The 14,386-nt window shown below is 34.4% G+C and overlaps 2 protein-coding genes across 2 annotated transcripts; both read left to right on the top strand.

Moving 5' to 3' along the window:
- The first annotated feature begins 992 nt into the window (after positions 1–992).
- Positions 993–6,089, top strand: LOC126903972 (uncharacterized). Its single transcript, XM_050682574.1, has 2 exons — positions 993–1,040; positions 2,270–6,089. Exon 2 carries the CDS (start codon positions 2,326–2,328, stop codon positions 5,167–5,169), a length of 2,844 nt encoding a protein of 947 aa, XP_050538531.1. The 5' UTR covers positions 993–1,040; positions 2,270–2,325; the 3' UTR covers positions 5,170–6,089.
- Positions 6,090–10,975: 4,886 nt separating this feature from the next.
- On the top strand, positions 10,976–11,704 carry LOC126910545 (uncharacterized). The gene is made up of 2 exons (XM_050693196.1): positions 10,976–11,018; positions 11,067–11,704. The coding sequence occupies exons 1-2, from the start codon at positions 10,976–10,978 to the stop codon at positions 11,702–11,704; spliced, it is 681 nt and encodes a 226-aa protein (XP_050549153.1).
- The last annotated feature ends 2,682 nt before the right edge of the window (positions 11,705–14,386 follow it).

The raw sequence follows: 14,386 nt of genomic DNA on the forward strand, positions 1-14,386 counted from the left end.
AAAATTAATTTTTTTAACTTAAATTTTGAAAATGTTCCGGAAGGTCTGACACTTTTATATATATCTTTAATTAAAGCTAATGTAATGTACTATATTATGAAAAAAAAAAATTTGACCTCTGGACTTGTCTTCGTGGTGAAAATGGCTACCAAATGCTATTTTTGTGTGAAATTTCTCGATTTTATTTTTTACATTTTTAACATTATAATGCTATAACTTATTGAAAAGTGTATTGATCAATATAATTTTTTTATGGGAAATACTATTTTTNGGATCAACACATTTTTTTATGAGAAATAATATTTTTTAATAATCCCTTTTTCATTCGACATACTTTATCTTAATTAGGATATTAATAATGAACTAGCAGATAATGTAGCTTTTGGAATAGTCCACCAATTTTTTAAAATTAAACACTATCTAAANGGATCCACCAATTTTTTAACATTAAACACTATCTAAAGATTTGCATCGAAGCGTTTTATTTTGATAGTGATTTTAATCACTGTCAGATATCATTATACTTGATCCAACTATGCCACGTCACCACTGTGCCGCGACCCCCCTGTGCTGGGTTTTTCATTTACATTTATATATATTCATATTATTTAAAACCGTATTATACAAATAAAATTTTGTGCCAATAAATCTACATCGTCCTCAACTAAAAAAAATAAATTTAAAATAGTTGCAAACAATGAGTTTTAATGCTATAACTATTTTTTGGGAAATATTAACAAAATACAATTTAACAGTTTATTTTTAAATTATTTTAAAAAATTACATTAGTCTCTGTGCTTTAAAGTTAAAAATGTATTTGTATAATGATTTATATATTTTTTAAAGTTCCCTAATTATTCGCAATTTTTATAATTCACATGAAATTGTTCAATCAAACAATTAATTAAGATTTATTGTTGCATAACTTCTTTAATTTATCTTTAATATTAATGTAACAAAATATTTTAAAATTGTGATATATTTATAATTGTAGGACATTTTTTAATAAATTAAGACAATACTTCCGTTCCTGGCGACTGGTAAATTTGACAATTAAATAAAATATGCAACTACGTAATCAAAATCAAAACATGATTATTCGATCCTAGTACCCCCTGAAGATTTATTGTCAAACATCAGTCTCAGTACTCGATTATTACTGTCCGACTTTCAACAATAAATGAAGAGTTTGTTTAATCGCCACACCTTTTCCAACCTTGTATCTTCTCCTACTTAACTGAAACACTTATGTCTTGTACTTCGTCTGAACCTAATACCTTAGTGTTTCTCTCTTATCGTTTTTAAAACAACAGCTCTTCGACCACCCCGATAGTAACAGTGTCAGGCAAGCGTACTATAACTACCAATAATCACACGTACTCAACATATAGTTATCACTTATATAACAGTTATAACATAATAATAGCAAACATAATTTTTTTGATGACAGGATGTAGTAAAAAAATTGATGATATGATATAATCCAACAATTTTACGAATGTATGAATCATTAAAATAACTTTATATAGTTCTACCCCAGTTGCAGTACCAATTATTAAATTAATAGCTTCTCTCCAGTTCAAAGTTTAAATATTAAAATGTTTCTGTCCAAGAACCTGGTTATTTTGTTTAGTTCCAATTTATGATTTTAATTCATATATTTAATTATAAATCATCCTAATACATTTTTATTCAAATTAAAAATTTGAATCAATATTGACAAATATAGTTATATAAGTCACATTGAAAAATTATTATTCGGATTAAAATGTATTCAAATAATGTTTTATACGAAAAACATTTATTTAAAATATGATTTATAAAAAATTTTATTCGAATATTGCCCTAGTTTTTTATATGCACCCAAAATTCCCCAAACTATACTAAATAATTCTATTAATGTAAGCAACTCGCATATAAAAGCCACAGACAATTTTTTAGATTTTGAATTACATTAATTTTATGTACAACAATGCTTTAATTTTATTATATTTTTAAAAATATTATCTACTTTTTTTTAATAGCAATATACTCATACAAATATTTATAACTAATTGAAAAATAAAACATGACAGAAGTATGCTGAATGATAAAAAAAATTATAATTCAAGTTTCACATTAGGCCATAATTTTAATTTACTATTTAATTTACCATAATTTTGAAAAAATGAAAATTGTAATTGAACTGTCACTCCTTAATTAGATATTTTTTAATAATTTAGATAAAACTGTTAATAAAGCTGAAATTAATAATCATTGTGCTCATTAGGGATCAATAATAGATATTCGAATGGCCAAACATTATATCCATATAAAAAAGGTACGATGTCGAAAGCTGCTAAAAATGATGACTTGGAAACATTAAAATTAGTTTACGAGAGTCGATACAAGTGGGATGAAGATACGGCTGAAATGGCAGCAGCGTATGGACATTTAGAATGCTTAATATATGCTCACACAAAAAATTGTGAATGGGATAAAAAAACAACCAAAGCTGCTGCTGAAAATGGGCATTTACATTGTTTAACATATGCACATGAAAATAAATGTGAATGGGATGAAACAATAACGGAAGCAGCTGCTTTTAACGGGCATTTAGAATGTTTAGTATATGCTCACAAAAATGGATGTAAATGGGATGAAAGCACAACCAGAGCTGCTGCTGAAAATGGGCACTTACATTGTTTAAAATATGCACATGAAAGTAAATGCGAATGGGATGAAATAGTAACAGCAATTGCTGCCTTTAATTGCAATATAGAACTTTTAAAATACGCTCACGAAAATGGATGTAAATGGGACGAAAGCACAACTAGATCTGCTGCTGCAATTGGCTGTTTAGAGTGTTTAGAATATGCACATGAAAATAAATGCAAATGGGATGAAACAGTAACAGAGGCAGCTGCTTTTAACGGGCATTTAGAATGTTTAGTATATGCTCACAAAAATGGATGTAAATGGGATGAAAGCACAACCAGAGCTGCTGCTGAAAATGGGCACTTACATTGTTTAAAATATGCACATGAAAGTAAATGCGAATGGGATGAAATAGTAACAGCAATTGCTGCCTTTAATTGCAATATAGAACTTTTAAAATACGCTCACGAAAATGGATGTAAATGGGACGAAAGCACAACTAGATCTGCTGCTGCAATTGGCTGTTTAGAGTGTTTAGAATATGCACATGAAAATAAATGCAAATGGGATGAAACAGTAACAGAGGCAGCTGCTTTTAACGGGCATTTAGAATGTTTAGTATATGCTCACAAAAATGGATGTAAATGGGATGAAAGCACAACCAGAGCTGCTGCTGAAAATGGGCATTTACATTGTTTAACATATGCACATGAAAATAAATGTGAATGGGATGAAACAATAACGGAAGCAGCTGCTTTTAACGGGCATTTAGAATGTTTAGTATATGCTCACAAAAATGAATGTAAATGGGATGAAAGCACAACTAGAGCTGCTGCTATAAGTGGGCATTTACATTGTTTAAAATATGCACATGAAAATAAATGCGAATGGGATGAAATAGTAACAGCAATTGCTGCCTTTAATTGCAATATAGAACTTTTAAAATACGCTCACGAAAATGGATGTAAATGGGACGAAAGCACAACTAGATCTGCTGCTGCAATTGGCTGTTTAGAGTGTTTAGAATATGCACATGAAAATAAATGCAAATGGGATGAAACAGTAACAGAGGCAGCTGCTTTTAACGGGCATTTAGAATGTTTAGTATATGCTCACAAAAATGGATGTAAATGGGATGAAAGCACAACCAGAGCTGCTGCTGAAAATGGGCATTTACATTGTTTAACATATGCACATGAAAATAAATGTGAATGGGATGAAACAATAACGGAAGCAGCTGCTTTTAACGGGCATTTAGAATGTTTAGTATATGCTCACAAAAATGAATGTAAATGGGATGAAAGCACAACTAGAGCTGCTGCTATAAGTGGGCATTTACATTGTTTAAAATATGCACATGAAAATAAATGCGAATGGGATGAAATAGTAACAGCAATTGCTGCCTTTAATTGCAATATAGAACTTTTAAAATACGCTCACGAAAATGGATGTAAATGGGACGAAAGCACAACTAGATCTGCTGCTGCAATTGGCTGTTTAGAGTGTTTAGAATATGCACATGAAAATAAATGCAAATGGGATGAAACAGTAACAGAGGCAGCTGCTTTTAATGGTAATATAGAACTTTTAATATATGCTCACAAAAATGAGTGCCCCTGGGATAAATATACAACAATTACAGCAGCTTCACGTGGTAATTTCATGGCCTTAAAATATGCTCATGAAAATGGATGCGAATGGGATGAAACAGTAACAGCAGCAGCTGCTTTTAATGGTAATATAGAACTTTTAATATATGCTCACAAAAATGAGTGTCCCTGGGATAAATATACAACAATTACAGCAGCTTCGCGTGGTAATTTAATGGCCTTAAAATATGCTTATGAAAATGGATGCGAATGGGATGAAACAGTAACAGCAGCAGCTGCAGCAAGTGGTAGTATCGACTGTTTAAAATATGCTTATGAAAATGGATGCGAATGGGATGAAACAGTAACAGCAGCAGCTGCAGCAAGTGGTAGTATCGACTGTTTAAAGTATGCCTACGAAAATGGATGTAGTTGGGATAAAAGTATTACTAGAGCGGCTGCAGCAAGTGGCAGTATTAACTGTTTAATGTATGTCCACAGCAATGGATGTGATTGGGTTGAAGCTACAACTACAGCTGCTGCAGAAAGTGGTAATATCGATTGTTTAAAGTATGCCCACGAAAATGGATTTGATTGGAATAATGGTACAACTAGAGCAGCTGCAGCAAGTGGTAATATCAACTGTTTAAAGTATGCCCACGAAAATGGATGTGATTGGGATGAAGGTACGACAAGTGAGGCTGCTGCAAATAAACATTTAGATTGCCTAAAATATGCTCATGAAAATGGTTGTGAATGGGACGAAGGCATAACAAGTCTTGGACATTTAAGTAGTCAATTTAGTTGCTTTAAATACACCAATGGTTATAATAAATTTGATATCACAATAATACTACGAAGTAGACATGCCATTTATGAAGCTACTCGAAATGTTTATACTGATATAATCAGATATTCTATCAAAAATGGCTGTCCTAATTAGTTTTCTATTGAAATTATTTTTTGTATATTCATGGAAGTATTTATTAAATCTATTTTTTTTATTTTACTTATTTTAGGAATACTTGACTGGAATGTATATCCAAAATTCTATATACTTTATTAACACTTCGAAAAATTTTTTATATTCATATTTGACGATGTTACAAAAAACCTTGTAAAATTATATAATATTAAACTCAACCAAACCAAATCTATCACTTAATATTTGCATTAAATGATGCTGTTATTTTTACATGTACGTTACATATTATGAAAGGATAAGATCACCATATCAGGATTCCTATTTTAAAATAAAATTAACCAGCTAATATGCTTGCTGCTATATGATATTACATGTTTACTATATGCTTATATCTTTGTTCTAATGAACATTGTGCCGGCACATATAAGTAAAGGTTGGAACTAGATATTACATTAGGTTAGAATAACTCTGTAAGCCTAATAGTATTGGGTAGCTAGTCAATCTCTATATCCTTATTATAGCTTCGATGCAAAGCTGAGAAGGTAATAATTTTACTATGATGTGTTCTTTTTGATTTTTTTTTTGTTGTATCTGTTACCACTTTTTCTCAGCTTTCACCGAACCGATTTCTTTCAACGGTACGTTAAAAGATCACAGATCGTATCTAGTCGAAGACATTACTCTCCAAAATTGAAAAAATTTCCCTCGTTTCCTGTAAATGGGGGAAATCTCCAAAAAAATTACAAATTTAAAAATCGCTAATTTTCGAAATTTATTCAATTTTTTTTACTTAAAACTGCCATAACTTTTTCAAAATTAAATAAATCAATATAACTTTTTTTTTAATAGATGCATAATGTTCTTACCTATCATTTGTTATATTTTTTTATATATTTGCCCCGATATCTGCCCACAAAGGGGGATTCAAAATGACAACTTTTTCACAAAAAATTAACTTTTTCAACTTAATTTTTTAAAGTGTTCTGGAAATACTGACACTTGTATATATATCTTAAATTAAAGCTTATGTAATATACTTTTATTTGAAAAAAATAAATTTGACCTCTGGACTTGTCTTCGTGGTGAAAACAGACATCAAAGTTAAAGAAAAACGTACGATTTCCGTGAAAAAATTCTCGATTTTATATTTTATATTATTAAATTTATATTGCTATAACTTTTGGAAAAATGTATGGATCAATATTATTATTTTTTTATAATAAATTTTTATATACCCCTTTCATCCAGGGAGGTCAAAACTTTATTAAAATATTAAACTAAGACATTTTCAATTTAATTTTTGAAAGTATTCCTGAAATACTGACACTTATATATATCTTAAATTAAAGCTTATGTAATATACTTTAATAAGAAAAAAAATTTGACCTCTGGATTTGTCTTAATGGTGAAAATGACTACCGTATTCAAAAATATGCTATTTTTGTGTTAAAATTCTGGGTTTTGTATTTTATTTTATTTTATAATACCTGACAAGGGGAGTACAGTTTTTCATAAATATTATATAAATAAAAAATTGATATAGCATAGAAAGTTAAGCTTATTTAAATTTGTTTGCTTCTTTTAAGTCGAAAAAAATAATTTTGAAATTTGATTTAGCTTAAATAGCCAATTTTTTCAACCGAGGGTACCAACGTACGGTTGCCGGGGCGGTAAAACTTGTGTTTTACGCGCTTGTGGTACAAGGTTCCAACACGCGTATGGCAAGGAATATTTTGCATTTTTTTTTCTTAATTCTTTTTAAGTTAGAATAAATTTTCAACTGCTCTGATTTTTATCTCATTTAGATTCAATAACTTCAATAAAGATCAAGGATCCCATCACTGTAGTCGCCACTTGCGAGAAGAAATTTTTTATTCATATTAAAATTATTTTACTATATTTTAAGTTTTAGCTTCGATGCATAGCTGAGAAGATATTTTTTTGTGACTATCATTTATTTTCTCTGCTCTAACTTGACCTACTTTTTTAACGATACGTCAAATAACTACAATTCGTATCTAGTTGAAGATATTACCCTCAAAAATTGAAAAAAAATTCTAATTTATCAATGAAACAGTTACTTATCCAATGTTCACCATACAGACAATTAAAATCCTTCATTTCTAATGTTTTCAAAATATTTATATTATACATTATTCTTGTAAAGTGTGTGGTGTTAAAAAATAATAATTTAAAAAACAGAATGTTTAAAAATAAAAGTACAGAAAAAATAAAATTCATCAATGTTAAAAAATATATATCCAATGAAAATTAAAAAATTTTAAATAGAGTACTAAGTTGAAAAAATATATTGGTGGCATAAAAAAAAAAAGGGGGAAAAGAGAAAATATATTAGAATAAAATTAATATATATATAATAGCCACTCACCCACACTTATTTATTAAGTTTTTCACCTTTATTTAATGTATCTATACTTTGGTGATTTTTATCAATTGTTATTGCTTTGACAAGCTGTGACATAGTCAGTTTAAAAAATTTGTAGTAAGTGTTGTGATATTTTTACGATTAATTATTAATATGAACGTTTCGTTTTCGTTTTGTTAATATAAATTAATATTAATTTTCAAAGTTTCAGTTAGTGCGGTAAAAATTTAAAAGCTCTATTTTTCAAAATGTCGGACGATGCATTTGATAATGAACCCGAGTTGTGTAATGCCGATTTAATCGCAGGGTTAGTGCGTAAGCGCGCTATTATAAAATGTTCTTTAACCAGAGTAGCAACTTTTATCGACCGGTTTATTCCATCTCCAGCTTCTTATGCAGAAGCCGCGTCTCGTTTATATATTATCCCTGCTATCTTAAATCAATTTGAAGATGCTCAACAAAAGGTTGAAGAAATTGACATTGAGCACGACGATGATAATCAGCACGAAGAGTTTGAATCTAAATATCATGATATGGTGGGTCGATTATCAAGATTAATACCTGCGCTATCGCCAGTGGCTCCATCGCCTGACAACTATGCCCATGCACAAAAGTCGTCTTCGCATGTCTCATGGTCAAGGTTAGAGTCCTTGCTCGCTAAAAATTTGAGTATGAAGTCGGTTACACATCGTTACCGTTAGAGAAGTTTGACGAGGACTAAATAAAATGGCCAAGATTTAATATTTGTTTCATGAAACGAGTGAATGATGCTGCTAGTCTCGATGAGGTTGATAAATTGTATTTTTTACGATCTTGTTTACAAGGAGCGCCCTTGTACTTAATAGATGGATTAGATGTGGGCGAGTCGTCGTATAGTCGGGTCTTAGCTCTTCTCAAGGATCGATATGAGCGCAAGCGATTTTTAATAGACACCCATGTTCGATTGTTGTTAGAAATGAAAAATTTAGCAAGTTCAGCTTCAAAGGATTTGAGTAACTTTTTATTGACGTTTGATAAGCATGTGGAAGATCTTCGTTCATTAAAACGACCGGTTGAGCATTGAGATGATCTGTTAGTGGGGATTGTATGAAGTAAACTGGATCTTGCTACACTGGAAAAATGGGATTTGTCGCATAAGGCCAATGACGACGTGACGTTTAAAATGCTTTATGACTTTCTAAAGACATGTGCTAGTTCCTTAGAGTCGTTTGAAAAACAAGTAGGTCAAGGTCGTCAGTTGAACAAGTCAAAGACAAGTAACCGTGGTTCGACTGTGTTATCGGTACAAAGAAGAGTTAAAATTTGTCCCATCTGTTCAAAAACTCATATGATTTACCACTGCCCTAAATTTAAATCTATGTCTTTAACTAACAGATATAGCGAGGTAAATCAGAAACACTTATGCTTTAACTGTCTCCTTTCGGGTCACGGTACAAGAGATTGCAAATCACAATTATGTCGGCATTGTGGTAAGAAACATAATTCTAAGTTGCATGGATTATCATACCAGTCTAGGAATGCTACTTCCACTCCTAATAAAGCAGATAATGAGGCGCCTACTAGTATGCTAGTGCCATCAGAGCAACCACAAGCTAGTCTAGCTAGTTCTAAAAGTTCAACAACTGCACTTAGTAGCTCTATCGCGGTTTAAAATGCATGTACAAGTACCCAAGTATTATTAGCCACCGCAATTGTTATAGTGCAGAACAATCGTGGTAAAAGGCTTCCATGTCACGCCATATTAGACAACGGATCACAAATGAACATATTGATACAAAAAATGGCTAGGCGCTTAAACTAGGACGTTAAAAATACCATGTTACCAATCTGTGGAATTAATGGGGTTAACACAAGGTCATCTCAATAGACAAATTTATCTTTTTTCGCTGTTCACTCTCCATTCAGTAAAACTATTATTTTCAAATATTGCCAGCTGTAACGGTCTCATTACCGTCACAGTCCTCCGATGTTAGGGGATGGAATCTACCCGACAATGTACGAAATGCGTTGGCAGATCCTGAGTTCAATATATCATCAGAAGTAGATTTAGTATTGAGCGCTGAGATATAGTATGAGCTAATACGTTCACAGCCGTTGGTGATGCCAGGAGGTTTGCCTTGGTTGTACGATACTGTTCTTGGTTGGATAATATCGTCAAAGGATGATGAACATAGCGTTGTCAAGGTACACTAGGAACAACCACTACGTGGATGAATTCAAAACCATTAATCAGGCAGTCGAAACGTGAGGAGGAGTTAGCGTTTGAAAGATATTGTCAAGACACTCATAGTCGATTAGCGGATGGGCGTTTTGTCGTTCGACTACCGTTTCGAAAAGAACCATAACTGCTTGGGGGTTCAATGAATCTCAAGCGATTCCTGACACTTGAAAAAAAAATGTGTAATAATTCAGAGTTGGGAACGGAGTATAAAAATGTTCTCAAGGAATAAGAAGAGATGGATCACAAGTCAAAAATAGATGATACCGTCGCAACACCCGGTACTTATTATTATATACCCCACCATGCGGCGTTTAAAGGTTAAAATAAGACCACGAAGTTGCGAGTTGTTTTCGATGCTTCTATGAAAACCACTACTGATTATTCTCTGAATGATATTCTGATGACTGGTCCTGTCGTGCAACAAGAGATTTTTGATATAGTGTTGCGTTTCCGTCACTATTTATACGTAGTTACTGTAAATGTTGCCAAAATGTACCGTCAGGTCCTCGTCTATGAGAATGATCGACATTTTCAAAGAATATTATGGCGAGATGCACCTGACAAGCCTTTACAAGATTATGTACTTAATACTGTAACCTATGAGACGGGGCCCGCTTCGTTTTTAGCCACCAGAGTTTTTAAGGAGTTAGCACTTGGCAGCGCTACTGAATATCCTGAGGCAAGTTTATCAATATTACAAGACTTTTACATGGATGATTACCTTAGTGGTACTGACAGCGTGGAGGATATTAAGACAATGTATCAGGAAATTTCTAAAATATTAGGAAATGGTGGCATACACCTGCGTAAATGGTGTTCAAATGCCGTGGAATTACTCGAGCATTTCGCTTGTGCTTTTACAGAAAGGCATTATTCTTTAGAACTTAGTACGGATATGACAGTGAGTTCTTTAGGGCCTACTTGGTGTCCCATAACCGATGAGTTGAAGTTCTTGAGGAAGGAAAGAACAGCAAGAAGCGTTAAAACCAAAAGAGAATTGTTATCAACACTTAATAGCGTGTTTGACCCGCTTGGCTTTTTAGGTCCCGTCTTAATCCGGGGAAAGGTGTTTCTGCAAGAATTGTGGCAGTCAATTTGAATTGGACGATGTTCTGTCCGAAAAGTTGCAAATCAGGTGGGCTACTTATATTCAAGAGTTAGAAGGACTGGTGTAGTTTAGGATATCTCGTGCGGTTAAATTGAATAGTCAAAGCACGATGAAACTACATGGCTTTTGTGATGCATCTCAAAGTGCTTATGGTGCTTGCATTTATTTTCGTCAGCAAATCGGGCTAAATTTATGAACAGTTCGGTTATTATGTGCCAAATCACGAGTTGCACCTACCAAAACTTTAACTTTACCACGATTGGAACTCTCTGCTGCATTATTGGCTGAGTTGATGAATCGAATTGTCAAATTGAGCAATGTTGATTCAAGGAGTGTGTATTGTTGGTGTGATTCGACGGTGGTCCTAGCTCGGATTCAGAGTACTCCCTCTCAGTGGAAGACGTACGTGGCTAATCGTGTTACTCAAATTTTAGATGTGATTGGTAATGAAAGGCGGAGACACGTTCTTACCAATTGTAATCCCACAGATTCCTTTTCGCGTGGAATAAATGTAGACGCGTTGTTGTCGTCGGACCTATGGTGGAAAAGTCCTGCTTTTCTTAGAAGTATCAAAGAAGGTTGGCTAATCACATCCGAACGTTATACGATTTCTCAAGAAGCGTCAAATGAAATGCGGCCTGTTAAATTCACTCTCACGACTGATCCCGTGGATAATAGACTACTTCAGTATTTTTCGACCTGGTTCAAGTTGTTGCGCATTATTGCAATATGGAAGCGGTTTATTGCCTGGGTCCGTCGCAAAGCGATATCTACATCACCTCAACCAGAAACAGGTCCGTTTAGCGTTATTGAACTTAATAACTCACGGGATATCTGAATTAAGTTTGCTCAGCAACAGGCTTTTGCAGCGGAGATAAGAGAATTAAGCCAGGGCAATTTTGAAACTAAGGGGCCGTTTGACGCGGTCGCATTGCACTTCCGGCTTTACCGCTGGATGGCGACTGCAATACAACTACCTCTCCTCGTCCGATAGGTCGCGCGACACCGAATGACCACGGGTGCGCGAACCGATCCGACGATGCACCAAGTATATCACTTTCAACGTCCTAAGCGCTGATAAAAAATTTCACGCCGGCTTTGCCCCTAAGTTGCTGGGTTTCGTGCAACTAGCCAAAAGGTTAGGCAAGGGAGTATTTGCGACCAAAGGAAAGCGTCAGTTGAAGCTGTATATTACGGCCATGAAACATGACACTTCGGGAGGTAATCCTAACAATCATTCTCTGTTACAGAATGACCGATAACCAGCAGCAAGGAGAAACCCTCCCGTTCCATCTCGTCGATTAGCCGCCGAAACCGCGACCATGATGCGCCAACAGGCAAGATGGCTGATGCGGCAAGCAGCGGCATTACTGAAGGAAACCTACGAGGAGTTGCCGAATTGAAGCCGTGCTCGGGTCAGAACGGCAGAAGTCTGGGAGTTGCGATCCCAGCCACTACTGTGGGTCGCTTTTGATCGCGGCTTGACCCAGCGAGTCCGCCAAGGGGAAACCCGGAGACGGAACGCTGGTCCGGCACAACCACGGCCACGTGCTTGCCGTCCTAGGCAACCGGCATAAGAGCGGCTGGAGCGAAATCGACCAACCATCGGCACAATACCCGGGACGATCACAGTCGTTTCCGTCCGAAACAGGTGGCACAAGCTCCCAGCCAGCTTCCCTCCGTCACAGTAGTGGTAAGCGGAGTGGGAAGTGGATTGACCACTCTCTCTATGCTCGAAAGGTTAGTCGACCGGTTGGACGGGGGGGGGGGGGTATGACGCGGTCGCATTGCACTTCCGGCTTTACCGCTGGATGGCGACTGCCACACAGCTACCTCTCCTCGTTCGACAGGTCGCGCGACACCGAGTGACTGCGGATGCGCAAACCGGTCCGGCGATGCACCAAGTATATCTCTTTCAACGTCCTCACGGAATACCTAGTGGTATTTTTACAACTTTTGGTTTATATTTGAATAATAAAAATAAATTGTTATTAATATTAATTATCATTCGCCGTGTTACCATTTATTTATCATACAACAAATCCTTAATCATATCACGTTAAAAAATTTATCGCCATTCTTCGACAAAGGGATATTGCGAGTTGGAGGTTGTTTAAAACATTCAGAAGTAGGTCTGAACCAAAAACATCCAACGCAATCATCGAGTGACTCAAATGATATTCGAAGCTTACCATAAGAAGTTCCTACATATCGGTCTTCAAGGTTTACTTGCAAATATTCGTGCACATTTTTGGCCATTGAGAGGCAGGGACATAACACGCATTACCGTTAACAAGTGTGTAAAATGTTTTCGTGCGAAGCTCATTCCAATCCAACCATTAATGTGCAGTTACCAGCTGCGCGAGTGTTCGCAAATCGGCCGTTTACGCACACCGGAATAGACTTCGCAGGTCCTATTATGATTAAGGTTAGAATACGTAAGAGCACATTAATCAAGACTTATGTTAGTGTGTTTGTTTGTCTATCTACTACAGCGGTAAACCTCAAACCTCGTCAGCGGTCTTAGTGCAGATGCCTTCATGGCTTGTTTAAGACATTTCATTTCACGATGTGGTTTACCATCACATATTTGGTCTGATAATGCCACCAATTTCGTGGGAACTAGACGTGAAATAATAAAATATTATGCAAAACAAAGGTCTGGCAGAACTTTGCATGATGAACTGCTTAATGAAGGCATACAATTGATTTTTATACCACCATCAACACCGCATTTTGGAGGCATTTAGGAAGCGCCCGTCAAATCCTGTAAGTGTCATTTGATCCGCATTATTTTGAGCACGAGTTTTAATTTTGAAGAATTATGTACCGTACTTGCTCAAGTGATTTTTTTGTTGTAAGTCACACGGATGACATTAATTTATGACTACTCATGGAACTAAAAGACTTATTATATTAAGGGTTATAAAGTGATAGAAATACAAGTTTAAGATGATATGAACATTTGTTATATAATAGAACTTACCACGATAGTTGAAATATTTTTAGTCTGTAGAATACTTGATAAATTATATATTACTATATTTGTCATTTTATATTTTTATATGTATATATCTACCTAAATCGGTTACTGTAAATATTTTTTTTTTCAACTTGATTCTGTAGTATAATATTTTAAGTTTAAAAAGACTATTTTTGTAATAAATTAAAGTTTTGATTTGAAAGTTTAGTGATATTTTGTATAATATTCATTTCCATTTGATTTTTAATAAAATAACAAAAATTGTAGGTAAGTACTAATATATTTCTTTATTGGGATAATTTTTTTCTACTGAGTAAGTATATAAGCTTATGATCAGTATCATTTTTAGCCTTTGAGAGCAGACAATTTGGTGTGGCTGAGTACGCTCCTCATTTTTTTGGAACTACAGTCCCCTCTCCTAGTTTTTCCAATTTAGCCACAGCCTTTAAACATAAGTTAAATTAAAGCTTATGTTACATACTATCCATTAAAAAAAATATATTTGTCCTGACCACTTATCTTTTATGTGTAATAGCT

This window comes from Daktulosphaira vitifoliae, unplaced genomic scaffold (assembly GCF_025091365.1).
Source record: "Daktulosphaira vitifoliae isolate Bord-2020 unplaced genomic scaffold, ASM2509136v1 Scaffold_1, whole genome shotgun sequence".
NCBI classification, from domain to species: Eukaryota; Metazoa; Arthropoda; class Insecta; order Hemiptera; family Phylloxeridae; genus Daktulosphaira; species Daktulosphaira vitifoliae.

Bases quoted from the DNA above. Each gene is read 5' to 3' on its own strand.
- LOC126910545 (XM_050693196.1), top strand. From the start codon at position 10,976: ATGAAACTACATGGCTTTTGTGATGCATCTCAAAGTGCTTATG. The intron at 11,019-11,066 runs GTGCTTGCATTT...ATTTATGAACAG, and splicing joins TGCATCTCAAAGTGCTTATG to TTCGGTTATTATGTGCCAAA.
- LOC126903972 (XM_050682574.1), top strand. From the start codon at position 2,326: ATGTCGAAAGCTGCTAAAAATGATGACTTGGAAACATTAAAATTAGTT.